Source organism: Oenanthe melanoleuca, chromosome 21 (assembly GCF_029582105.1).
Source record: "Oenanthe melanoleuca isolate GR-GAL-2019-014 chromosome 21, OMel1.0, whole genome shotgun sequence".
NCBI lineage: Eukaryota > Metazoa > Chordata > Aves > Passeriformes > Muscicapidae > Oenanthe > Oenanthe melanoleuca.
This window is the reverse complement of record NC_079354.1, coordinates 5,485,514-5,511,607: the sequence shown is the minus strand read 5'-3', so window position 1 is coordinate 5,511,607 and position 26,094 is coordinate 5,485,514. Positions and strand designations below refer to the sequence as shown.

Sequence of the window (26,094 nt, the reverse complement as noted above, 5' to 3'; positions counted from 1 at the left end):
AGTTCTGATTTCCATTCCCCTTTCCTGTCAACTTTCCAACTCCAAGCAGTTGGACAAGGAGACAATTTCCATGAGAAATCCTACTTTTTATCCCAGATAACCACAGATACAGGTTTCCCTGTGCTCCCCTCTTCTGGGAGCTTCTGTCTCATCTTTCCCACTCCAAGAATTTGGACTGGGAGATGATTTCCATGGAATATCCTGTTCTTTATCCCAGATAATCACAGCAATGTGTTTTCCTTCTCTGGAGGTTTCTGTCTCATCTTTCCCACTCCAAGCACTTGGACTGGGAGATGATTTCCATGGAATATCCTGCTCTTTATCCCAGACAACCACAGGGATGGGTTTCTCTCTGCTCCCCTTTTCTTTTCCACTTTTCCATCACCTCTCCCATTCCAAACTGTTAGATCAGGAGTAGATTTTCAAGGGAAATCCCAGATTACCACAGAAACACATTTACCTGTGCTCCCTTTTTCTGGAAGCTTCCGTCTCAAAATCCAAAATGTTGGATTAGGATCTGATTTCCAGGGACATCCTGCTCTTTATCCCAGATGACCACAGCACTGGGTTCCTTCATATTCCTCTTTTCTGCTTTCCCATCCTCCCTGCCATTCCAAGGAGCCAATTTCCATGGAAATCTGGGATAACTCCATGGCTGAGCTGATTTCCTGTGTTATAAATGAGAAACAAATCTCGATGTTCAGCAAGATTTAGATTGGTTTATTTTATACAGACAGAGCAAGCTGGGGAAACATGAGGGGTCACAGCCCGAACTTGGTTTGCAGATCCCTTTTTATAGTCTGGTTTTCCTTGCAATAATCAATAATTGTTATGGTTTTGTTGTAGTAATTCTGCAAGGTGAGCAGTGGTGGTCAAAGAAACTTCCAAATTTCCGTGGGACAGCTCTTGGGACAATGGGTCATGGAACCATCTGGTCTTGGGAGATAAAAAACAGGAGAAGTGGGAATTCTGATCTTTAGCAGATAGTTTGGGATTGATTACACAAAGGCAGGAAATCTGATTCTGCAAAAAAAACCTTTCAGACTATGGAAAACCCCTTTTTTTTTTTTTTTCTCTTTTACAAACCGTATACACAATATTCATAACATTAGGATTTAAACAGAGTGGGTTTAATCATATATTTCCCTTTATCTAGGTCCATGTTCTTTTCTTATTTTAAGTATTCTGGTTTATACAAACTCCAAAACTTCTACGATTAACACGACTCATTTATCAATTATCACACATGTTAATCCGGGCTAACTCCCAGGCCTCGCGGCCCTTAGCAACGCCCCGCACGCCCGTTGCTACGCGGAAGCGCGGCCCCGCCCCTTTTGTCCCTCCTGGCGCTCCGTCCCTGACACGGCGCTCCCGCTCCTCCCACCTCTTTCAACCAATCAAACCGCACACGCGGCGCGTCTCCACCAATCAGCGCGCGGCGCGCCTCCCCCGCGGGCCAATGGGAGCCCGGCCCGCCCTCTGCGCATGCGCGCGGGTCGCGGCGCGTCCCCCGCGTGGAGCCGCCGCCGTCGCCCTCATGTCGTGGCTGTTCGGGCTGAACCGCGGGGCCGCGCCGGGCGGCGGCGGGGACGCGGCGCCCCCGGGTGCCGGCACAGGAGCGGGCGGTGCAGCCGGTCTGTCCCTGCCTCCAGCCCCCGCTGGCGGCGGCGCCGGGGACCGTCAGACGCCCAAGGACAAATGGAGCAACTTCGACCCCACGGGCCTGGAACGCGCGGCAAAGGCGGCGCGGGAGTTGGACGCGTCCCGTGCGTGAGGGGAAGGGGCTGGAGCGCTCGCCAGAGTGTGGGGATGTGTGAAATGCGGTGTCAGAGCCGGGGGACGCCAGGAAAGGGCAGGAAGCGGTGCCCAGGAAATTCCTCCTGGGTGTGAGGAATTGTGTGTTCCACTCCAGAACAGAGAGCAGAGGGGATGTGGAGTGTGTTCCACTCCAGAACAGAGAGCAGAGGGAATGTGGAGTGTGTTCCACTCCAGAACAGAGAGCAGAGGGGGTGTGGAGTGTGTTCCACTCTGAAACAGAGAGCAGAGGGAATGTGGAGTGTGTTCCACTCCAGAACAGAGAGCAGAGGGAATGTGGAGTGTGTTCCACTCTGAAACAGAGAGCAGAGGGGGTGTGGAGTGTGTTCCACTCTGAAACAGAGAGCAGAGGGGATGTGGAGTGTGTTCCTCTCCAGAACAGAGAGCAGAGGGGATGTGGAGTGTGTTCCACCTTGGAACAGAGAGCAGAGGGGGTGTGGAGTGTGTTCCACCCTGGAATAGAGAGCAGAGGGGGTGTGGAGTGTGTTCCTCTCCAGAACAGAGAGCAGAGGGGATGTGGAGTGTGTTTCACTCTGGAATAAAGGGCAGAGGGGATATGGAGTGTGTTTCACTCTGGAATAAAGGGCAGAGGGGATGTGGAGTGTGTTCCACCCTGGAATAGAGAGCAGAGGGGATGTGGAGTGTGTTCCACTCCGGAATAAAGGGCAGAGGGGATGTGAAGTGGAATAAAGGGCAGAGGGGATGTGGAGTGTCCCTCACTGGGGATATTCCCTGTCCTGTGCCCTGTGTCCAGGGATGGCCCTGCTGGAGCACATGAGGTTCTTGGGGCGCTTCCAGCCTGACCCATCCTGGCATCCCTGTGTCCTGTGGGGTCCCCCCCTGCTCTCCTGGCACCCCATATCACCTTGCCTACTCAGTGACCTCTGAGTGCTTCCTACAGGGTTTGTGAGATGACAGGGAGGCACCAGAGCATCTTCATAAAATCACTGATTCCCAGAATGGTTTGGGTTGAAAGGACCTTAAATCCCATCTCATTCCTTCCACTATCCAGACTGCTCCAGCCCCATCCAGCCTGGCCTTTTCCAGTTATGCTGAGAAATTCCATGATCATTTATCCCCTGGAGTATGGAATGTGCCATTGCAGGGCTCCAGGAACAGGGTGCATTGAACAGCCTGAGCATCTTTGCTGAGAAAACACCTCTCACTGTCCATAATCTCTTCCCATCCTCCAGGCCATGCAAAGGATGCTCTGAGCCTTGCCCAGATGCAGGAGCAGACCTTGCAGCTGGAACAGCAAACCAAACTGAAGGTGTGTTGGAATTCCTCAGCTGGAACTCCTCAGGCAGCTGCCAGGTTTGGGAGGGACCAAGTTAAAATCTTTCCTCTGCAGAGAATGAAAAATTTTCCTTTCTGTTCAGCAAATAGGAGTTATTTGTGTTTAGGGGAAAAAAAAATCTGGAAGGTGAAGTCCCAGCTAATTTGGCCTATTCTGACACCTTTTTTTGTGGCTTTGATTAAAACTTGCATGTCCTGAGTGGTTTTGTAACTCCTGGAATATCACTGCTGGTTTTAGGGGGTGACATGAGGTTTCTGTGGGAACTTTAAAGTAGATGGGTGAAGGACAGACTTTTCTTATAAAGGAATTTAGGGATTGTTTGGGTGTTGATTGGTCTCTTGGGTGTTTTTTTTTTTGTTTTTTTTTTTTTTAATTGTGTTTAGTCCTGGAATGGTTAATTATGCTATTTCTTACCATCATTTTATTATCATATTTTAAGTTTCTTGTGCCAATGATCATCTTTGAAGGGTACCACTGGTTACAGAGGGATTTCTTGGAATAAAATTGTCAGTAGAATTTCTCTTCAGGGTGATTTATGCATTTCTGACAATGAAATTCTCTGGTTGTTTCACCAGGAGTATGAAGCTGCCATAGAACAGCTGAAGAATGAGCAGATCCGGGTCCAAGCAGAAGAGAGAAGGAAAACACTCAGTGAAGAAACCAAACAGCATCAAGCAGTAAGGGAATGAGGGGGAAGCCAAGTGAGGGGAGACCTTGTTTGTATCTTCCCTTATAGAAAAGGCAATGATTAATTGATTAATTATCCCTTTCATTATCCCTTTAGTTAATTATCCCTTTCTGGGGCAGCCAGAGGTCTGGGGGTGTTCACAGGCTGAACCCCTGTTCTATGCTGGATTTGTAATGCTGAGCTGGGTTTTTAGTCCTCTTGGACTTTTGTTCCCAAGTTCTTGAACATCCAAAGGAACTGGTGCTAACAGTTTCTCTCATTCTGGGTTTTTTGGGAATTTTCCTAAAGGGCTTTTCAGGGAATTGTGGAGCAATACTGGTTTATCAACTGTGTTAGCCTGGACAGTGAAATGGCTCTGAGTTGTTTGGATTTCAGTCTTAAGTGGCTTGAAACCCTATTTCTTCTGAATTAAACAGGAAAAAATATCTTAAGAGAAGTGATACAAATCTGAGTTGTTGTGAACAGTGTTTGTGCTCCCTGGTTTGTTCACTGACTTGGCCATAATCCTGAAACAGGGAAAACAAAGGCTGACTTTTATTAAAATCTAAATTATGGTCATTTCTTACTCTGAGAGACAGGAGATGAGGGAATTGATTCATTTTAATGGATTATCCAGCTTGGGAAGTTTGCTAGAACTTTTTATTTGGCACGTGGTGCTTTACCCTGGCAGAGTTTGGACTTTGAGCAGGGCTGGCTCAGGAAGCAGCTGCACACTCAGCTGCTCTCAGGGGTTATTCTTCACCTGCTCCTGCTCACAGGGCATCATTTAAAGTCACAGCAAACTCAATCTTGGTTTAATTCATGATGTTTTACTGTTGCTGAGGGGATAATTCCCAAGCTGTTCTGCTATCCCTGTGCTTGGAATAAAGAATGATATCACCCCTGATACAGAATCCTCCCTGCTGATGGATGTGGATCCTCAGCCCTCTTCCACTTCAATGGAAGTGATTTGGGTTTATTTGGAGTTACTGTGGAAAATTGATAAGAGGAATTAATGAGGAGCAAGTAAATCTTTATCAAAACCAGAGCCCATCAGCACATCCTGGCAGTTCTATTGCTTGCAGTCACCAGACCAGATAGTGTGGTTTACAACATTGAAACCTTGTTTTTCCCAGTGAAGTCTCCTTTTCTGGGCCAAGAAATACTTGCTCTTTGTTTTGCCATCTGTGATCCCTTAAAATGAAGTCAGACTGTAGAGACTTCTCAGCACAGAGGAGTTTTTGGTGCTGACTGAGAATATTTTGCCCCATTCACATTCAAATCCAGGATAATTTTTTGTTTGTATGGATTTTCCCATTTTATTTAGTTTTTTTCCTCCTGAAACTCATTTCCCTTAGGAGCAGGCTGTTTTTTAACTGCCTAATCTGTGTATTCTGAATTCTTTTGTTTTTTGAAGAGAGCCCAGTACCAGGACAAGCTGGCACGGCAGCGCTACGACGAGCAAATGCGACAGCAGGTAGGGGGGATTCCTGCTCTGATCCAGCTGGGAAAATTCTGGGAAAATTCTTCTTAAATCCAAGAGGTGCTCTGGAGCTGTGCCCTGACCTGCTGGGCACAGTTTATCTGTATTATCTGCCCAGCATCAGCAGTGCTGGCCTGGCACATCAGGGGCTGGGCATTAGGACAAAGCAGCAGATTGAATTAGAAGGATAAATATGAGAGATGGGAGGAAAATGCACTTCAACCTGAGCACCAGCTTTTGGAAAATATTTGGAGCACTTAAGTTTACACTTGTTGGAGGTCTTACAACATCACCATCTCTTCTGCTGTCATCTCTTCCTGCAGCAACTTGCTAATGAGGAAAATCTGAGGAAGCAGGAGGAATCTGTGCAGAAGCAGGAGGCCATGAGGCGAGGTGAGTGTTTTGTTCAGCTGCTGAGGGTGTGAGGACATGTGGAATCCTTGTGCTGAGCTCTGTGTCCATGTTGTGTTTGATGTCAGACTGGCAAGAACAGGTAAATCTCAGCAGTGCTAAAAGGACCAATTGCTTCCAAGGTTGGTTTTAGAAAGGGGTGCACTCCTAAACATATAACCTGTTACTGCTGGATTTCTCAATGACAGAATAACTGAAATTCTGTTTTTATACTGGAACAACCTAAAATAGAACCAGTTTTGAGAAGGGGAGAGAAAAAAAACATCTGGAAGGAGTGGTTGAATCAGTGTCACATCCCCATTCAGTTTCCTGCAGAAAATAAAAAAGTTGTAGTGTGAAACTTGCTCAGTTTCTCTTTGTTTTGGGAATTGCCATAATTCCTGAGTTTGCAGAACTCCACTGGGATGCAAGTCTCAGAAATGTTGAGGCAGTTTGTGTTTGAATGGGGTGAGTTTGCTCCCAGCACAGATGTGGACAGCTGTGCTGCCCTCCAGAGAGGGAAGTGTAGCCTGAATAAAACATCCTAGTGGTGAAGAGAGGGAAGTGTAGCCTGAATAAAACAGCCCAGTGGTGAAACCCTGTGGGGTTGGGTTATTTCACTCCTGCATTTCTCTTTAATTCTCCTTTCACCCAATTATATCTTTGAGCTTCCAAAATCCCGTTTGGGACCGGCAGCTCCCAAACTTCTCCAGGCGATGCACAGCCGCTTCCCTGGGGTTTTTCTTTTCCCTGAAGAAAGTTTGACCTCTGTGCTGTGTTTTTTTTCCCCAAGCCACGGTGGAGAGGGAGATGGAGCTGCGGCACAAGAACGAGATGCTGCGGGTGGAGGCGGAGGCGCGGGCGCGCGCCAAGGCGGAGCGCGAGAACGCCGACATCATCCGCGAGCAGATCCGCCTGAAGGCGGCCGAGCACCGCCAGACCGTGCTCGAGTCCCTCAGGTAGGTCAGGCCAGGCCTGGTGCTTCTCTGAGAGAGCCTGGGCTTGGTTCCTCTGGGGCTTCTCTGAGAGTGCCCCAGTGCTGGGAGAGCCTGGGCTTGGTTCCTCTGGTGCTTTGAGTGTGTTCCCACATGTGGGAGAGCCTGGGCTTGGTTCCTCTGGTGCTTCTCTGAGAGTGCCCCAGCGCTGGGAGAGCCTGGGGATGGTTCCTCTGGGGCTTCTCTGAGAGAGCCCCAGTGCTGGGAGAGCCTGGGGGTGGTTCCTTTGGGGCTTCAAGTGTGCCCCAGCGCTGGGAGAGCCTGGGCTTGGTTCCTCTGGTGCTTTGAGTGTGCCCCAGCACTGGGAGAGCCTGGGGTTGGTTCCTCTGGTGCTTCTCTGAGAGTGCCCCAGTGCTGGGAGAGCCTGGGCTTGGTTCCTCTGGTGCTTCTCTGAGAGTGCCCCAGTGCTGGGAGAGCCTGGGCTTGGTTCCTCTGGGGCTTCTCTGAGAGAGCCCCAGCACTGGGAGAGCCTGGGCTTGGTTCCTCTGGTGCTTCTCTGAGAGTGCCCCAGTGCTGGGAGAGCCTGAGCTTGGTTCCTCTGGTGCTTTGAGTGTGTTCCCACATGTGGGAGAGCCTGGGCTTGGTTCCTCTGGTGCTTCTCCAAGTGTGTCCCAGCACTGGGAGAGCCTGGGCTTGGTTCCTCTGGTGCTTCTCCAAGTGTGTCCCAGCACTGGGAGAGCCTGGGCTTGGTTCCTCTGGTGCTTCAAGTGTGTCCCAGCACGTGGGAGAGCCTGGGTTTTATTCCTCTTATATTTCTCTATGTGTGTCCCAGCACCTGGGAGAGCCTGGGGTTTGTTCCTCAGGTGCTTTGAGTGTGTCCCAGCATGTGGGAGTACCTGGGGTTTGTTCTGAGGAATTTCAGCCTGGTGCTACTCCAAGTGTGTCTCAAGATTTGAGGAACCTGGGGTTTGTTCCTTTGGTGCTTCCAGTGTGTCCCAGCACATGGAAGAACCTGGGGTTTGTTCCTCCGGTTCTTCTCCAAGTGTGTTCCAGGATTTGGGAAAACCTGGGGTTTGTTCCTCTGGTGTTTGTCCAGGTGTGTCCCCACATGTGGGGGAACCTGGGGTTTGCTCCTCTGAGGAGTTTCAGCCTGGTGCTTCTCTAAGTGTCCCCCCAGTGTGTGGGAGAACCTGGTGTTATTTCTCTGGTGCTTCTCCAAGTATGTCCCAGCACCTGGGAAAAGCTGGGGTTTGTTTCTGTGGTGCTTCTCCCCATGTGTCCCAGCATGTTGGAAAATCTGGGATTTGTTCCTCTGAGGAATTTCAGTGCTTGTCTTGCTACATTGTCACCTGAATGGCAACCTGAGCCATTTACAGTGATACAGTTTTTCTAAGAGATTATTCCAAGTTTGTCCTCTAGCTGAGTTACTCTGAGAGCCCCTCAGTTCTTTCAGTTCCCCTCAGTTCTTCCAGTTCCCCTCAGTTATTTCAGAACATACACCACAAAGGTATAAAGCACTTTGTATCCACAGGGGTGGATGTTTAGGTTTGGAATTGGTTAATTCTTTTCTGGACTTAATCCCAGCTCAGGTGTAGGCATCAGATGATTATAAATATATTTTCCAGGCTTGTTCATATTCCAGTTCTGAGGTGAGCCCTTAGCTTTGACTTCTTCTGAAGAAGATTAACAACGTTAATACAATATGAAGGTCTGTCTTTAAAATTTATCAATTCAGTCCTTGAAATCCCTTTCTCTGGTTTTTTTTTTTGCTTACCACAGGACAGCTGGGATGCTCTTTGGGGAAGGATTCCGTGCTTTTGTAACAGACTGGGATAAAGTCACAGCCACGGTAAGGTTGGGATATCTGGCAGTAACTTCCAGAAAAACCTGTCTGTAAATGAGTGTTAAACTCCTGATTGTGTCACAGCTTCAGATCTAAGTTTGATATAGCCTAGAGAGCATTTTGAGCACTTTTAGCACACTCTTATGTGTGCTAAAAGAATAGATTAAAAACCAGACCAGCATCTTTTCACAGGACAAAAGAGCTTGGCAGTGGAATCTTGGGGACACAAATTGTTTCTCAGTGTAATACTTCAACAAAACAGCAGTGAAAATATATTTTTGGTAGCATGGCTGGTTAAAATAGAAATTTTGCTTTAAATCAGTCACCACCATCTGCTCCACCCTCTGATTTTATAGACACAGAAACATCCTTTGCCTGAGAGCACTGGGGAGAACAAGACAAGCTTTAAGTGGCTCCTTTTGTCCCCTGTACCTGGGGTGTCTGCAGAATCCAGAGCCTTTTGTAGATCACTGCTTTGAGCTGTGCATTCACTTGACCCAGATACCAATTTCCTGCATTATGGTCATTTTTTTTTTTGCTTCAGACATTCTCTTCTCTTGTGAATTTGGGACATTTAGCTTAAAAAAAAAAAAAAAAAAGGTAAGTGTATTTTTGGAAAGGGGATAACACAGCTGGAACTCATATTTTCTGTTGCTTTGAAATATTTTAAATTACTACAAGGTAAGAACCAGTCAGTTATTTTAAGATTCTTGTAAATGAAGCCTGAATTTTGAGTTCTGTCTATTCTAAGGGCTATTCTTCTCAGCCAAGCAGAACCCCAAAGGTTCTACTTGAAATTTTTTGGTTCATTGTGGTTTTGGTGTAATTCACTTTGTTTACTGACCAGAGACCCATTCCTTTGTTTGATTCTTCATGACAAATAGTTAGGCCTTGTAATTAGACTGATTTTTTTTAGAGCTGGTAATTGGGTTCTTGTTTTATACAGAACCCAGTTTTAAAGCTCTATTTCTCTATATCTTGTGACATGAACATCAGTGAAGCCCCAAAATCTGAGAAAATGACATCAGATCCATCCAGGCAGAGGAAATTTTGCTCTGTGCTGGATGGTCTAAGAGAGCATGAGATCATGGCACTGTTTTTAGAGGGAGGCTGCTAAAAAGCTGAAATCTGCTCTGTGTTCTGTATCTGAGCTGAATTTGGTGTGCATCCACTCTTTGCATCCTGGAACTCACAGTTCTGATCCCTTCGTGTTTCCAGCCAGAGCAGAAGTGATGTCACACATTTCAGCAGAGTGAGAGTGAACAGATGGTGCCTCTTGGTTTATTGAACAGTGCCACCCTTGTTGTCCTTGAGGCTTTTGACCCTGATCTGTACTTGCAGGAGAAGTCAGCTTATTTTAAAAGCAATTGCTGCAGTTTGCTCTTTTCTCTAATATAAATTATTGGCATCAGCTTTAAGCTGACTCCTGAGTCTGGAGTCTTTCTGCTTCACTGGCAAATCGATGGGAATGTCTCATTTTGTGGGGTTTCTGAGAGAGCAGCCCAGTGCAGTGGTGGCAGTTCCCATCCAATGATGGTAATTCCCATTCCCACGATGGTTTTGGCTTTGCTGCTCCTCTGGAATCCCTAATTCCCTGTTGTATTGGAGCTGGCACCTTTAGCAGATATTCCCTTTTTATGCCCTGTCTTGGTGGCAGCCACAATTCAGCTGTGGCTGGATTTTACATTCAATTTTACCTTGGCATCTTCAATTCAGCTTTCATTTTCTGCTGTGCTGAGGGGCATCCTGGCAGGCAGCACCTGGCTGCTGTGGCTCTTTTATCTTCATTACTCAATCCACTTGAAAATCTGGCCAGCCCCACACATTTTGGGCAGGATGTACTTTTTGGATTCAGGAATGAATGCTTCACTTGTGCTTCCTCTGCCTTTTGCTGTGCAAGAGCAGTCAGTGAACAGGGAGTGTGAGACCTTGACTGTCTGAACAGGGATAAAACACCTTACCGAAAATAAACCCCTCCTGCTCAGCATTTGTCCTGAATCTTAATTGTTGCTGCACACAACAGCACTGCCTGGCCAAGTGGTTTTGTTGATCTTTTCCCTTTATTTTTTTTTACCTTTCCCCATTTTTTTTTTTTTTTTTGCAGGTGGCAGGTCTGACCCTGCTGGCAGTGGGGGTTTATTCTGCCAAAAATGCCACGGCTGTAGCAGGGCGTTACATCGAGGCACGGCTGGGCAAACCCTCCCTGGTGAGGGAAACCTCCAGGATCACTGTGCTGGAGGCTCTCAAACATCCCATCAAGGTAAAATCCAGCTTTCTTCCTGTGCTACACTCAGCAAAACTCATCAGTGGGTCTCAATAAACAGAATATTGGAGGTGGAATGGATGGGCTGAGCCCACTGGCATTCTGTAAGATGTTTTAGTTCGAGTGAGTTGTCAAAATGTGGTTTTTTTTCTACCTGTGAGTAACTGAATTTGTCCTCTCAAGGTTGGTAAACGTCTCACCAGCAAGGCTCAGGATGCCCTTGAAGGAGTTGTTCTCAGTGTGAGTACTCTGTTCTCCTGTCTTGGGCTGTGAAGGATGACTTTAGATTCTAAATAAGAGCTGCTGGTTCTTTAAACTCATTTCTAAAGCTGTAATTCCAGCAGTTTTGGAGTCATAGCACCCTTGGGACTCTGAGACCATAAATAAGCTCCTGTGTTCAGTGTGACATGCATTAAGTAGCTTGTTCACCTTTTTTTCCCTCTGTGAAAAGCAGTTGGAAGTCTTAGTTCAGTCCTTGCTCTGGTGCAGTTTCTCTCTGTAGTCAGCATGTTAATATTCAGAATTCCATTTGTACCATCTGAAGTTAAGGATTACTGAACCCAGACCTGCTTCTAGGCCAAAAAAATCGAAATATTGTGTGCATTTGCCCACCCTGAGATTGGTTCTTAACTTGCTAATTAGTGCCACTTCTATATATTTCCTTCTAAATTTGCTTCCTGGTTATCAGGCAAATTTAAGAGCTGCTTGAAGCTGCTGAGAGAAAATGTTCCTGCAGGAATAGCTCTCTCTCAGTATCCCCAAATGCAGGAGTAATATAAATATGAGTTTATGACTAGAGAAGGAATTAGCACTGCAAAGAGTTGCTTATGTTCTGCCATATCCCTCCCAGGGCATCCATTAGGAAGTGAATATTTAGGTGTTATCTGTTCCTAGAGTAGTCACTGCACTGCTTCCTGCCCTGCTGCTTTTCCTTATGAAAGAATTGTAGCCAAGTGGAGAGAAAATCGAGTAAATCCTCACATAGGACAGGAAATGACCTTGGTGTGGAGTCATGAGCAGCTGAAGTTAAGACTTAAAAGCTTGAGCCTGGAGTGCTGCCTCCTTCCTGCAGGTACTGGTGTGGGAACCTGGTAGGTGCAGCTCTTTTGCTGCTTTCTGGCCCTGACATTTAACTCTTCCCTTGCAGCCCCAGTTGGAAGCACGTGTGAGAGACATTGCCATAGCAACCAGAAACACAAAAAAGAACAAAAGCCTCTACAGGAATATTCTGATGTATGGTCCCCCTGGCACTGGAAAAACTCTCTTTGCCAAGGTAAAAACCCTGCCAAAATTCTGCCAACCTGCATGTTGCAAAGTGTTCTGAGAATTCCAGGGCCTGAGAGCCTCCCTGGGCTGAAATCTATTGCTGGAGTGTTGCATTGTGTTCCTGTTGGGAGGGAGGAAAGGGCAGCCCTGAATCAGTGCAGCCACTTGGAGTCTGGAGCTGAGAGGGAGCAGGGCAGCTCTTCCATCTGGGAAAGGCCCTGGGCACCTGGGATTTGTGGGAATCACAGCAGCAGCCACCTCATATCCACCTCTGCTGGCTTTATGCCCTTGGCTAAATGGATTTTCTGTTGGTGCTCCCAGTCCCAGGGCAGAGACAGCCATGGCTCCATGAGCACAGGAACTGCCAGAATGGCTTTTACATGGATCTGAGTCAGAATTTGGTATTTTTTTTCCTTGCTTGTCCACAAGATCTGAGGTTTCATCAACTTTTTAACAGTAGTAGATTTGACAAACTGATGGAAGTTGATTTTCTTTTCCTCTGTCAGTACATTAAACCTCTACCCTAGTAATTTACTGTATTTCTAAAGCCACCTAGTTTGGGTTTCTAAGGCCGATGGAGATGGACAGAAAAGGAAAAAATAAACAATACACAAGTTAAAATTGCCACTGAGTGATAAAGAACATAAAAAAGCCAATACCTCCCCTCTGGAAATAATCACACTGACAGGACTAAACTGCTTTAATTCCCTCTTCATCCTCCATGGCCTTGCAGTGAAAGCAAGGGTTTAATTGGCTGGTTTTTGTTTCCTTGCAGAAATTAGCTGTGCACTCAGGCATGGATTATGCCATCATGACAGGAGGGGACGTGGCCCCCATGGGCAGGGAAGGGGTCACAGCCATGCACAAACTCTTTGATTGGGCCAACACCAGTAGGAGAGGGTAAGTTGAGCTTTTCTTGAATCCTCAATTTGGGTTTTTACTCAAAAAACCCTTACCACAACAGTGCAGTTCAGCCCCTCAGTCACTGTTATAACACTAGGAGGTTTTGGGTTTACTCAAAGTTTTTCCTTGTTAATTGGTAATATTTAAAAAGCTAAAAGCCTTTGCTTTTCTATTCTCTCAAACCCTTTATACACCAACTTTTCCAGATCAGTCATAATTTAATTGTCTGATCTCACCAGCAGGAGAGGAGACTTCCTGCCCATTGAAAGCTGGGACAAATTTCCTTCAGGGTGATTAATGATCTGACAGTAATTAGAAGATTTAGCACAAATCAGGTGTTCACACTCTGGATGTTCCCTGTTGCAGCTGCTCAAATTTGAAACACTGATAGTATTGAAATCCAGCTTCTTGTTTGCTTTTGAGCCTCTAGCAGGAATGAATTATAAGAAATAAAAGAGGGTAAGGAGGAGACAGATGCTAAAGGCATCAGGTGTAAAAATCACAAACACAAAAAAGAACTTTTGCTTTTTCAGTCACCTTTAAGAGCAAATTTTTATCTGCAGAGAATCCTCATGGTGAGGCTGAATCTTGGCTCCCTGATTTTGTAGCAGTGTGGAGTCAGTTTGCTCCTGCCCTTGTAAATGGATTTTTGCAGTACAGAGGTAGCTGAGGAGTTGTTTGTCCAGCCAGGATGGTAAAATCCTGATAATATTGAACTTTCAGGGGGTGTTTTGTGCTGATTTGATCTCAGATCTGTAAATGTGGCTGCCCAGTGATTCATGTGCTCTCTGATTGCTTGAGATGGGCATTATCTTGCAGTGTCTCTTTTAATTCTTGCTTCATTCATCACCTAAACCTTTCCATTTCCTCTCACAAAAAAAAGCAGGGAAACATCCTAAGGATTTACATTTTTTAAGCTTCTTTCCTGAGGAGCAATAGAAGGGAAGGTGTTAGAATTTAAGTGAGCTTAGAATTTAACTGAGAAGTTGGAGGAGAAGTGAGGATACTCAGTTGGATGCTTCCATTAAGGAATTCTCTTAGAGCACTGCCTGGCTCTGAATTTCTCTGCCCTGATAAAAATTTCTGTGCATTTCAGCTTCCTACACTTCCTGATCAAAGCTTACATGTGTCCATAGAATCAATATTCTCACCTCCAGTTGCACTGAAGTATTTAAGCAAATTTAATTCTGAATATCCACCAGTCTTAGCTGTTGCCTTTATTAGGTGAAACAGTGATAACAGACACCTCTGCAGAGAATATTTGGGAGAAGCTGGGGCTGGGTGGAAGATTTTAGTGGGCCTGAAATCCCCTGGAAGAAAGCTGGGTTTGAAGCTAGGCAAGGAGTAATACAAGCTGTGACAGCTTTATGAGCAACCTGGTTCTGTTATTGATAAACATCTTTACAGGCTCAGTCCCTTGGGAAGAGCACTGCCCTTGGGTTGTAAGTGAATTCATTTTGGTGAATAATTCATGGGCTTTATTAATTCACTTCTCCACAGGTAGTAAAACCATTACATTAGTGGTGTTGTGCTTTGGAAAAGAAAAAAACCTCAGAAAACAACAAAGCTGAGGAGTCTGGTTTGAGCTTTTCAGAGTGGCAAAAGGAAAATGGCAGGGAGGTGTCACTGTCACCAAGATTTCTGCATTGTGCCCTTGCACACATCTCTCTAAAGAGGAGGGAGGGTAAAATAGCACTCTGACTTCAGCAGGTCTAAATTTCAAATATCTACTGCAGCTTGGCAGTAACATCCAGCCACAAACCACAAACTGTGCCTATGAAAACTCCCAGCTAGATTGAAAAATCCAGAGGAGTTTCAGGTCCTGTACCTAAGTCTTGCTTCAGTCTGCTTCTGAACAGCAGGAAACAGAACTCCAGAGGCCTGGGGGCAGATCTGTGGCCTGAGGGGTGTGAAATAAAATCCATTTTTCAGCTGCTGGGCTGGGCCAGGTGCACACCACGGGCAGGTTGCTGCAGCTTGGCTGCCCGAGGAAACGAGGCTGCTTGTGCAGTGCTTGATTTGGGTGTTTATTTATTTGGGGGTTTACAGTGCTGTGGGTGCCTGGCAGTGGGGCAGGAGCATCCTGCAGCCTCACTTAGCCCTGTCCTGTTAGTGTGTAGTGCTTTCCTTTTGCAGCCTCCTGCTGTTCGTGGACGAGGCGGACGCGTTCCTGAGGAAAAGGGCGACAGTAAGTGCTTGGTGTGTGTCTGCTGCTGCTGCTGCAGTGCCAGCCACAGCCTCCTGCATTCACTGTGTGCCCTCAGTGGGCACAGAATGGGAGCTGGCAGGTGCCTCAGTGCTCACCTGATTCACTGTGGCACAGACAGAAACCAGCCTTGTGTGGAATGGAGCCAGCGTCTCGGAGCTGAGAATTCCTGCAGGAGATGGGTGCTGATGCCATCATCATTTCCTTTAAATACTTATTTATCCTCAATATCCTTAACATACATGTTTGTAATCCCTTAAATCTAGTATCTTGACATAGTCCTAATATTCTGTTAAGCCAGAAAAACCTAAAAGCCTCACCATTAAAAACCAAAAAACTGCACTATCTTAAAGCTAAGTCCCCTCTAAAATACATCCTATAAACTAAAATTAAACCCATTTAAAGGAAAGTACTTTGGAATAAATATCATGCTTTTCATTCAAACCTCTCATTAAAATATCTTTATTAAATATGCTGATTTACAAAATCTATAAAAGTGTAGGTGTGCTCTACCATGAATGTGCATTTCAGCATATTCCACTTTAGCAAATGGTTGCACCATGAAAATCCTTATTAAATACCAAGATAAAAACCTTTTATCCCTTAACTGTGGCTAATTTCTAATTTTAAGACCAAGGAAAAGGCATCAGTGGCCCAGTGTTGTTGGGGGTTTTGCAGCAGGAAAATAGGAAGGAAAGAGGCAAATATTGAAGGTTGTTCATGCTGGTACCCTGCAGGGTTTGGGCTTTGTCCCCACAAATATTTATATTTGAAAAATTTGATTACAAAACTGCTTTTTGCTACATGAACAAATTACAGCAGCATCTTTGTATAAATCATTTGTGTTTCCAAAGTCACCACATTGTCCATCCAGTCTGGACCTGCTGCTTGAATCCCAGTTGTGTTTTTAAAGAACTCTCCAGGAGGTTACTTAGAATTTGTGAGTGAATCCTTTGCTTATTTTCCTGTGTCACACTGGATTTTCCCAGCTGAAATAGTAGGGCCAGAGCAGTGGGTTTGAAACCAAGCAGATCACTGGATGAGTGTGGAGAAATCTGTAGCCTCTCTTCTGGAAGCTTTACTTCCTAACCTTTCTCCTGGGCATATAAATTGATTTTTTTTTTCTCCAAGGTGCTTTGGATTCTTCTGTAATGCAAGTGCTTGACAATAACAGAATTCCCTTTGTCCATAATGCTGCTTAAAGCTGTGACCTGTCTGCAGTGCTCAGCAGCTGATCTTCCTTTGGGTTTCATCTTTGCAGGAGAAAATCAGTGAAGATCTCAGAGCAACTTTAAATGCATTTCTGCACAGAACAGGGCAGCACAGCAACAAGTGAGTATCCAGTTTCAGCACTTGCTGTTTCCCTGGATTGAGGAAAGTCTTTAAAGGTGTACAAATGGAAGTTGGAAATTATCTGTGCTGCTGAGGGGTTGTAAAAGTCTGCAGAGAATATCCCCCTTTCAGTTTATGTGGCAGCTTTTCCTGGCACTTGGAAATCAGAGCAGAAGGAAAATTTTTTTCCTGAAACTGGAGTGATATTTGGACATCTTGAGTGTGTTGATGTTTATATTTTCTTTCTTGGTAAGTTACTGTTTATACAAGAGCCCAGGAAAATCACTTAGCACAAAAATCCCCATTTCATCCTGGCTGGGTGCTTCATGTTCCCTGGAAAAACACTTCAGTGGTGCTTGTTGCTCTCCAGTGACCTCTTCCCATCTTGTGCCTGTGTGGGCAGATGAGTTCCCATCTCCACTTCTTTCCCTCTGACTCCCTGTGGGATCCCTGAGCTGTCCCCCCTGGCAGGGCTGAGGTGACACAGTGGCAATGTCACTGTCCCCCAGCCCTGCTCACTTTGTCACATTGATGGGAAATCCCTGCACTGCACTGCTCATTTTAGCCAGAGCCATTTCCTGGCTCTCATAATAGAGAGGTGACCTTTACTTCACCTTTCTCAAATAATATTTGATTTTTTTGGTGTGAACTTTACTTAGTTGTTAAAATTTCTCCTTTCACAATTGAGCCAACAGGAAAAGTTGTCTCTGGCTTTATCTGGAAAGTGAGGTTTTTAATGATGAGCTGCCCTCAGTGAGGCTGGAATGAAAGACTTTTCAAGTAACCTCATGACATTGAAATAAATATCCTGGAAGGTCACAGTTCCAGGACATTTTCTGCCCTTAGGGTCTCTTGAGCTTGTTGGAACCAATGCAGCTGTAACTGATAATTGCTTGTGTGTAGTTCTCTGTCCCAGAGGTGCCTGGGAAGAGGTGGTTTCTAAAATAAATAAATTGCTAGAAAACAAGGTGTTGATCCTGCAAGAACCTTGGTTTTCCCTTTGGGAGGAGAGCAAATCTCTTCTGAAATGATACACAGAAAGCTGTGTTCAGTATAATTATTATTAAATGATGCTTGCAGGAATAAACACAAGAAATATTTGTCCTGCAAATCAGGGACAGGCAGGGGATGGTTTTCTTTCTTTCCCCTGAAGTTAAATTGCCCTGGAAGAGCTCTGGGGGTGTTTTTTGGGTGCTGGGGATGCTCTGCCTCCCCTGAGAACAGCTGAGCTCTGGTTTGCAGTGAGCTCTCACATGGAATTCAGCCCTGATTTCAGCCATGAGCCATTTGAGGACACTGAACATGCCCTGGTGATTCATGCACTGATTTTTACTTCTGAGCAGCCTTATTGCTGCCCTGGGCAAGGAGCAGTCCTGCATCCATGAGTGGGAGCTGACTGGAATGGGTGTAATGGGGTGTGTAAATGGGGCAGACCCTGAGGAGAGCTCTTCCTTCAGCAGGGGATTCACCAGCACTGGGAATTGCTGCCTTTCAACTTCCCAAAATCACCTGTGGGATAGCTGACTGTCTGAATATCAGGCTGCATGGCAATCCTCAATCCAGGCCTGTTTTTCTGCAAGTCCTTGTTGGTGGAAAAGCCACAGTTTTGTCTTGGCCAAGTTATCCCCAAAAATGACAGCAGAGAACACAGCCCCTTGTAGCCAATGATTCAACCAGACAGCAAGAACATCAATATTCCAATAGCTGTGCTTAAAAGCCCATTTCAAATTATCAGGCACTATTAAACTGGTGACATCAATTAAAGCATTAAAGTATTGGCACAGAGAAGAAGCATCATTACAAAGCAGTAAAAAAAAAAAAAAAAAAATAGTTTCCAGCTCCAAAATGCAGCAGGACCTGGAGCAGCACCTCTGTATCATGGAGCAGAGCTGTTCTAGACAGCCCAAAACACATTTTAGTGTGGTGCTTGAGGTGCTCCCAAAGCCATTTCTAAGAAATCCAGATTTTTTCAAGTGATGAAACATCTTTGATCCCAACCACCAAATGTTCAGACTTAATTCATCGATTTTTATTTTTCTCACTTTGTCAGTCTATCTTTTTTATTTTTTTTATTTTTTTTTTTTTTCCTAATTCCAGGTTTATGCTTGTTTTAGCAAGCAACCAGCCTGAGCAGTTTGACTGGGCCATCAATGACAGGATAGATGAGATGGTGAACTTTGACCTGCCCCAGCTGGAGGAGCGCGAGCGGCTCGTCAGGATGTATTTCGACCAGCACGTGCTGAAGCCAGCCACAGAGGGCAAACAGTGAGTGCCCCTCACTGCTCTCCACTCTGGAGAGTTCTCTTTCTTTTCTTGCTTTTCCCCATCCCCTTTCCTGTGTGTTCTGTCTGTAAACCAAATTTCAACAAGCAACAAGAGCTGGGAGATGCCTCTTGCTGTCTCGATGCCATCCCAGATTTTTTGTTGTGCCCTTAAAATTCAGGAGGCTGTAATGCAAGCAGGAAACTGTAGGAGCTCTTGGAGAATTCTCTTTTTTTCTTGTTTTTCCTCGTCCCCTTTCCTGTTTATTCTGTCTAAACCAAATTTCAACAAGCAACACAAGAGCTGGGAGATGCCTCTCACTATCTTGATGCCATCCCACATTTTTTGTGGTGCCCCCAAAATTCAGGACCCTGTAATGCAAGCAGGAAACTGTAAGAACTTTTGGAGAATTCTCTTTCTTTTCTTGTTTTTCCCCATCCCCTTTCCTGTGTATTCTGTCTATAAACCCACTTTCAACAAGTAATACAAGAGCTGGGAGATGCCTCTCACTATCTCGATGCCATCCCAGATTTTTTGTTGTGCCCTCAAAATTGAGGTGGCAGTAATACAAGCAGGAAACTGAATTCCAGTGGTGTGGCTACATGTCAACCAAAAGGTTGTTGTGCCTTTCAGGAGGTTGAAGCTGGCCCAGTTTGATTATGGCCAGAAGTGCTCAGAGATTGCCAGGCTGACCGAGGGCATGTCCGGCCGGGAGATCTCCCAGCTCGCTGTGGCATGGCAGGTGAGTGGGGCTCTCCTTCCTTCCCTTCCCCTTCCTGGGGTTCAGCACTGGCCTCCCTCCTTCCCTCTCCCTTCCTGGAAGGTTTGAGGCTTTGATTCTGGAGTTTCAGGTCATCTCTCCCTGTGGAAGTTTGGTTTGCCCATAGGGTGGTACCAGAACTCTGCTGGCTGTGGGGTGGGTGCTGGAAAATCAGCAGAATTCCTCATCCCAGAAATAAGAACAGTTTTAATAATCCCTGATGGGAAATCCCTTATGGAATTTAAGTAAAGCTGGTGAGTTTGGAGTGAATTGGGCAGTCCATGCTGGCCACACCCATGGTCCAGGGCTCAGGAAGCTCAGCAGAAGAGATGCCTGAAGTTGGTGCCTCCTCCCCTCTGTTCTAAACCCTCACAGTGCAGCTTGAGCTATTAGAGAAACAAAACTGGAATTGGAGCTGAAAAAAAAGAGATATTTCTTCCTTACATAAAAAAAAGAAATGCAGTCACTTGGAGTACATGCTTAGCAAGCTTTAGTGTTTTTTTTTTAAATCAGGTTTTCACCGTGTTTTGTCACATCTGCCAGTTTCTTACTGGATTGTGTAGTTTCATAAACTAACATAGAAATATCAATTGAAGGAATGTGCTCCAATTTGTGTGTCATGTAACCTACTCATGTCAGCTTCCTTTCAGGGATTGTAAAAACAAAGTGGCTTTTTTAGTTCTTAAATTTTTAATTTAGTTTAGCAGCTCACAAACATCTTATCATTCCTTCTACTACTGGCTTTCCACCTTTTAAGGGACAGAAATATTTATCCTTTCTAGTGTAAATTAATTTTAATTGCAGTAGTCATGAGCTGAGGTCCTATTTGAGTGCTGTCAGTTCTTATTTTATTCCTTGGTAGCACACAGCTGGTTAATTTTCCTGTATAATTTTTGTAATATTGAATCATATTTCAAAATGTGTGCTGTCATCTGCCCCACGTATGTGAAAGGCTTTGCTGCCAACTATTTCCTGTAATAAGAAGTTGTGATAAATGATGCTTTGCTTTTTATCACCCCTTATCAGCAAGTTTGTCATTACTCCCCAGGAATGACCTCAGCTTTTATCATTTATCCTTTAAGTGCTGGTGAAGGAAGGAAAAAGGTGGGGGTGACTAATTTTCCCTGACAGCTCTTTAAGATGTGCCTCATGCTGCCAGCACTGTTAACAAGGTTTGATGTAAAATTGCAGCAGGAAGTTGTTCTCCTCTCTGCTCTCATCAAACACTCAGCTTAAAAAAAAAACAAAAAAAACAAAAAAAACAGGAGGGTGGGGAGAAATATTTGAGTTGGTTGGATGTAGCAAAAAACTTAATCTGTGTTAAAGTTAAAATTAAAGGATCCTAATTTCTTGTTGGTCAAAAAGGGGAGTGGGATGTGCCAAGGGTCAGTGAGCAGCTCAGGGGCTGCACATGAGGACATCCAGGGTGGGATAAGAATTGAATAAATCTTGAGCAGCTTGAGGGATTTCAGCTTTTCTATTTTTTATATATTTATAACCCTGCAATTCTTTGGTGTGTGACTCTAAACTCCATGTACAGTGAGCTGCAGCTTCCCCATTTTGCTCAGAACAACAATTCCTCTCCAAGGGAATCAAGGACACCTCACAGGCCCAAAAAATACAAACAAAAGTGAGTTGGGGGGAGCAAACTTGGGCTAAATTCTTTCATTACCTGAAGCTGTAATTGAAAGATTAGCCCCCAGTCTGCAAATGGACCAAACTTATAAAAATGTGAAAAGCATGGTGCATTTTTTGGATGAGGAATTTGAAGCTGTGACCAATTGGAGCTTGGCTGGAGCTGCTGTTGCTGCCAGCTGTGGTCCCTGCCCTTGGCAGGACTTTGGGTTTGAGGGTTTGGGGAAAATCCCCTCTTTGTTTTTTTTTACTCACCCCCAGCTCATCCCCTGGGTGCTGTTGGTATTTTAGGCCCTGTTTTAGCCCTGGTGAGTTGTTGTAGCTGCTCTGGGCTGTCAGGGAAGGTTGCAGGGTGGATTTAAGCTTTCCTGGCAGTGTTTTCCTGCCTTGCTGCTCTCCTTCCCGTGGTGCTGGTGCACCCCTGTGGATGGCTGTGCTCTGAACTGGGTCAGGGAGCTGAGCAGAGTTAAAAATAACCTGGCAAGAGGAGTTAACTGCATAGCTACACTGTTCAGGGTAGGTAAGGGTTGGAGGAACCAGGAACTGACTCCAAAAAATCATATCAGGCTTCCCTCAGCTGGAGGCAGCAGCTGTAGGGTGCTACAGACCACAGACACTCTTATTTCTTATATCAATATATCAGTTTTGCTCTTTTAATTCCCTTTTAATTCAAGGTGCTGCCTGATTGCAGAATATCCTGAGCTGGGGAAAACCCCCAGGGCTCATCCCAGTCCATCTCTGGGCCCTGCAGGGGTCAAACCCACAATCCCAGCCCATGCCTGCTGGGAGCAGCCCCTTTAGTCCAGGGCCAGTTTGGAGCCTCTGGGATCATCTTCCCTTCCCAGAACTGGATCCTAGAGGTGATTTGGGCAAAGGGGAAATTCTGAAGTTTTAGAGATGAAAATATCACAGCCCTGGGACAGCAGCAGTGGCCACTCAGCTCCCATGAGGATTCTTCTGCCAATATTGCCTTTAAAAACCCATCTCAGTTCAACTGAGCAATAGCTGCAGCTTTCAGAGGCTTCACTCCAGCACAAACTGGATTTCAGATGGATTGGCTGTCACTTGCATGAAGTTCTAGCTCACTGCTGTTTCAGTCTGGCTCTGTCCTGAATTTACCAACAGGAAAAAAAACAATAAGATGCAGAAGAGCCAGGAGTGTAACCTCTAGCACTGGGAAAAAATATTGCTGTCTGGCACAGCAAGGAGTGTGCGTGCTGGAAATCCATTTTAATCTCTCCTGCAGAAGACTGAGCATTGCCTTTTGTCCTTGTGCTTTTCCATTGCCCTCTATGGCTCTAGCCTGGACTAGATGCATTTTCACCTTAACAATTCCCCTCAGCTCTGGTGTGCAGACTTGCCAGCACTCAACTCAAAGCTGCTGATGTGCTTGAGATAAAATGTCAAAACCAAAAAGCAACCTTTCACTATTCCAAGCTGTAATCTTGGAAAATTGTTTTGGCAGCACTTCAGGAGAATTCCCAGGAGTTTTATGTCCCAGTGTGAGCTTCCTGTAAATTCCTTGCCTTTTATGCCACTGACATAAATGCCTTTTTTTTGCTCTTTGAACCTTGTTTATATTTTAAAAATAGCTGTTGTATTTTTGTGGGGGATGTTTTGTTGTTTTTTTTTTTTTTTTTCATTATAAATGGGATTCAAATGATACAGATGAGTCTGGCCAGGTTAAAATAAACCACAAGACTTGGCTTGAAATGAAACATGAGGTCATTTAGGCTGGACTTGTCCTCTGTTCCATCTCCACCAAACAAAATTATTTCATAATTAGGTTTGAGGGATAAAACAGGAATTGCTGCACTGGAGAAAATGGGTTAAAATTTGTCCATGCAGGAGGCAGAGGTATGAATACAAATGAAGCTTGGTACCATTTTTATGTGTGTGCAAGCTACTCCCAGAAGGGGCAGCTGCTTCTCCCATTTGCTTTCTTGACAGCAAGGGCCTAAGGCTTTCTAAAAATAGAAAGTCATTGAGAAAATCAACAGAGCGTGAACTGCACAGCTTTGCAGGAGGTTCCACACTGGGCTGTGCAGTGCCAGGGAGGAGGGCAGGCAAGGCATCTGGAAATACATCCCAGCAAAAAAGAAAGTGCTTTTTTCATTTGAAAATACCCCACCAGGCCTGCATGGAGAGCCCTGCAATAATTAAAAAAAACAAAAATATGAAAGGGGTGAGTGAGGTGTGAACAAAACCTTTGCACCTCTGAGCTCTGCAAGCACAGAAATGCATCCCAGCAAAGTGCTTTGTTCATTTGAAAATACCCCACCAGGCCTGCATTGAATGCCCTGCAATAATTTAAGAAAAAATGTAAAAAGGGATGATTGAGGTGTGAACAAAACCTTTGCACTGTGCCCCTTTTGCAGAGAGGACAGGTGGGGCTGGGAGAGGTGCTGTGGGAATATTTGGAAGCAGAAGTGGCAGCATCAGGATCCTGCTCAGAGAGAATTCTCTATTTATTTGTGCAGGGAGAATTCTCTGTTTCCAGAGCTGCTCCTTCCCTGCCCTCCCTCCCCTAGGCCAGTGTTTACTCCTGGCTTTGAGCAGCAGCACCAGCCTGACTCAGTGCTGCCTGCAGCAAGGATTGCAAAGGGAAAGGATTTGATGCTGCTTGCAGGAGAAACCAGCCCCTGCCAGCTCTGCTGGGTTGTGCAGTGAGACCTTTTGTGGTCTAACCAGTTACCCCATAAAAAGGAAAATAGCTTAGAGGAGCCTGAAAAGCAGCCTGGGTAAGCTTTTGCTCTTTTCTGGAAAGAATTATTCCTCCTGCAGTGAGGTAAGAGGCAGCTGTGACCCCCAGCACTGTGAATGCAGAGCAGCAGCTCATCCTGGGCTTTGTGTCTGCCCCTGGACATCCCAGGGCAGTGGGGGTGCCAGAGGGTCACACTGAGATTTGTTTCTGTGCTGCTTTTGCTGTCAGGCTCATTTCTTGCTGGAATTTTTGTACCACCAGTAGTGGATGGAGGTTGTGTGTGACACCTCAGAACCTCACTGCAGTGTGTGGAGCAATCAGATGGACATTCCTCAGTGGGACAGGACACAGAAGGGCTGGCACAGGACAAGCCAGGCTCTGTGGAATTTTGGGGCTCCTAGGGATGGCTGTGTGTGGCACCTCAGAACCTCAGTGCAGTGTGTGCAGAAATCAGAGTGGAGCTTCCTCATGGGACAGGCCAAGCCAGGCTGTGGCTCTGTGGAAGTCTGGGGTTCCTAGGGCTGGCTGTGGGGTTCTGCAGGGCTCCCACCCCTCATCCCAAACCCCCTCACTCCCTGAGCACAGCACAGGCTGCTCACAGGAGCACTTGCAGAGAGGGAGGAACCAGATTTAGCAATCTGCAGCTCGGGGGCTGCTGTTACCTTGGAGATGGGTGCAGCTGACAGCACCAGCATCCTTCCCCTCGCAGGGACTGGCTGTGCTGGCATCTGTGCTGGCTGTCCCCTTCCCAGGGACAGTCCCTCTGCTCTGTGCCTCACAGCCCTGGCCCCCTCTGGGCTGCTGGACAGGGGTGCCAGGAGCTGCCAGCCCTTTCCCCAGGGAGCTATGGGCAGCCTCTCACAGCTACAGCAGGGAGTGCTTGCCAGCAGAACTGGAGAGGGAAGGTCCTGAGTGCAGGGTGGGAGCTGAGACAGCACAGAAGTGAAGTAGGGAAGATTCCTGAGGAAAGCAGGATCATGAGACATCATTTTAGAGGCACCACATTGCCCGTGTGCCCCCCAGCACTGATGTTAATTCTGTTCAAATGTTCAAACAATTTTCTGTTGCCTTGGATGGAGCTGTTCCATGCACCCACCTCTCCTCACCTTATTGTGCAGCTCTTCTACAGCAGGAAAGGAAATGTGAAAGAGCCAAGTGTGAGGCCTTTTCTCCTGAAATGAAGGGGTTTGATTCCCATGAGCTCCAGAGGGATTGTTGGTGATCACCACAGGGAGTGAGAGTGCTGGGAGGGAAATCATGCACAGAGAGGAGAGCAGCAGAGAGGGAGTCTAGCAGAGTGTTGGATGTGACAGTGGTCAGGATGGAGAGATCTCTGTATTCTGGTCTTGAAACTTCTGGTTTTTTGCATAGGGTGTGGGTTAAAAGGGCAGAAAGAGAGTGGGGGATAGTGAGAGTTCTAAGAGGTAAGAGAGAGGGAAGAAAGAGAAGGAAGAGACTGATTTTTCCATTTACAGCACAATAAATCTTCTTCTATGTTGAATATTCTAATTTCCACTACCCAATCTAATACAAGATACAAATCCTATAGCATTTACACACAGCCTATAAGAATCATTACATTACCATAATGTGTTATACTTTAATGTGTTCTACTCTTTGGAGCCCTTCTGCCAATCCAGCGGGGTCTTCTCTGACCTTTGGACCATTGTTCTATCCAGAGGGGATTACTTTTGGCCAGCCACCCTATAGTCTCCTAGTTATTTAGTAACTGAGCTTTGGTATCTCAAAGATGGCTTTCATTTCAACCTCACTGATGCTTTCCATATTCCCAGAATCTTTTGCCAGCCAACCATATTTATGAGGTTTTCCTGATTCATCCTTCCCGACCGAAGCTGGGCTCTCCCCAGCCAGGTGTGCCAGCATCACCCCAGGGCTGGGCTGTCCAGGCTGGGGCTGTGGGTGTCCCCTGGAGCTGGGGGTGCCCCCTGAGGTGTGCTTGTCCCCACAGGCAGCAGCCTACGCCTCGGAGGACGGCGTGCTGACCGAGGCCATGCTGGACGCGCGCGCGGCCGACGCCGTGCGCCAGCACCGCCAGAAGATGGAGTGGCTGAGAGCTGAGGGGGCTGAAGCACACAGGGGGGCTGAGGGCAGCCCCCTGCTGCCCTTCCCCAAAGGGACACCTGTCTGAGGAGCCTGCAGGTGTCACCTGAGCGGGGCTGGGAGGGGCTCCTGGCAGCAGGAGTTTGTGGTGCTTGGTGCCAGGGAGGGGGGGGATGCCTCAGGCTGCCTTGGTTTTAAACTGCACCAGAAACACAGAATGGCTTCAGTAAGGCAGGAGCAACTGAATTAAAGGGCCTCTTGCTGAAATACCA

General features: G+C 46.2%; 1 protein-coding gene across 1 annotated transcript; it reads left to right on the top strand.

The window, feature by feature from the left end:
• Positions 1 to 1,494: 1,494 nt before the first annotated feature.
• Positions 1,495 to 26,094, top strand: LOC130261642 (ATPase family AAA domain-containing protein 3). The gene is made up of 16 exons (XM_056508095.1): positions 1,495 to 1,766; positions 3,009 to 3,085; positions 3,688 to 3,789; positions 5,197 to 5,256; positions 5,586 to 5,655; positions 6,446 to 6,611; positions 8,367 to 8,436; positions 10,535 to 10,690; positions 10,877 to 10,933; positions 11,841 to 11,966; positions 12,735 to 12,859; positions 14,999 to 15,050; positions 16,330 to 16,400; positions 18,498 to 18,665; positions 19,296 to 19,404; positions 25,731 to 26,094. Exons 1-16 carry the CDS (start codon positions 1,538 to 1,540, stop codon positions 25,908 to 25,910), a joined length of 1,818 nt encoding a protein of 605 aa, XP_056364070.1. The 5' UTR covers positions 1,495 to 1,537; the 3' UTR covers positions 25,911 to 26,094.

Bases quoted from the DNA above. Each gene is read 5' to 3' on its own strand.
- LOC130261642 (XM_056508095.1), top strand. From the start codon at position 1,538: ATGTCGTGGCTGTTCGGGCTGAACCGCGGGGCCGCGCCGGGCGGCGGC. The intron at 16,401-18,497 runs GTGAGTATCCAG...TCCTAATTCCAG, and splicing joins ACAGGGCAGCACAGCAACAA to GTTTATGCTTGTTTTAGCAA. The intron at 18,666-19,295 runs GTGAGTGCCCCT...TGTGCCTTTCAG, and splicing joins CCAGCCACAGAGGGCAAACA to GAGGTTGAAGCTGGCCCAGT.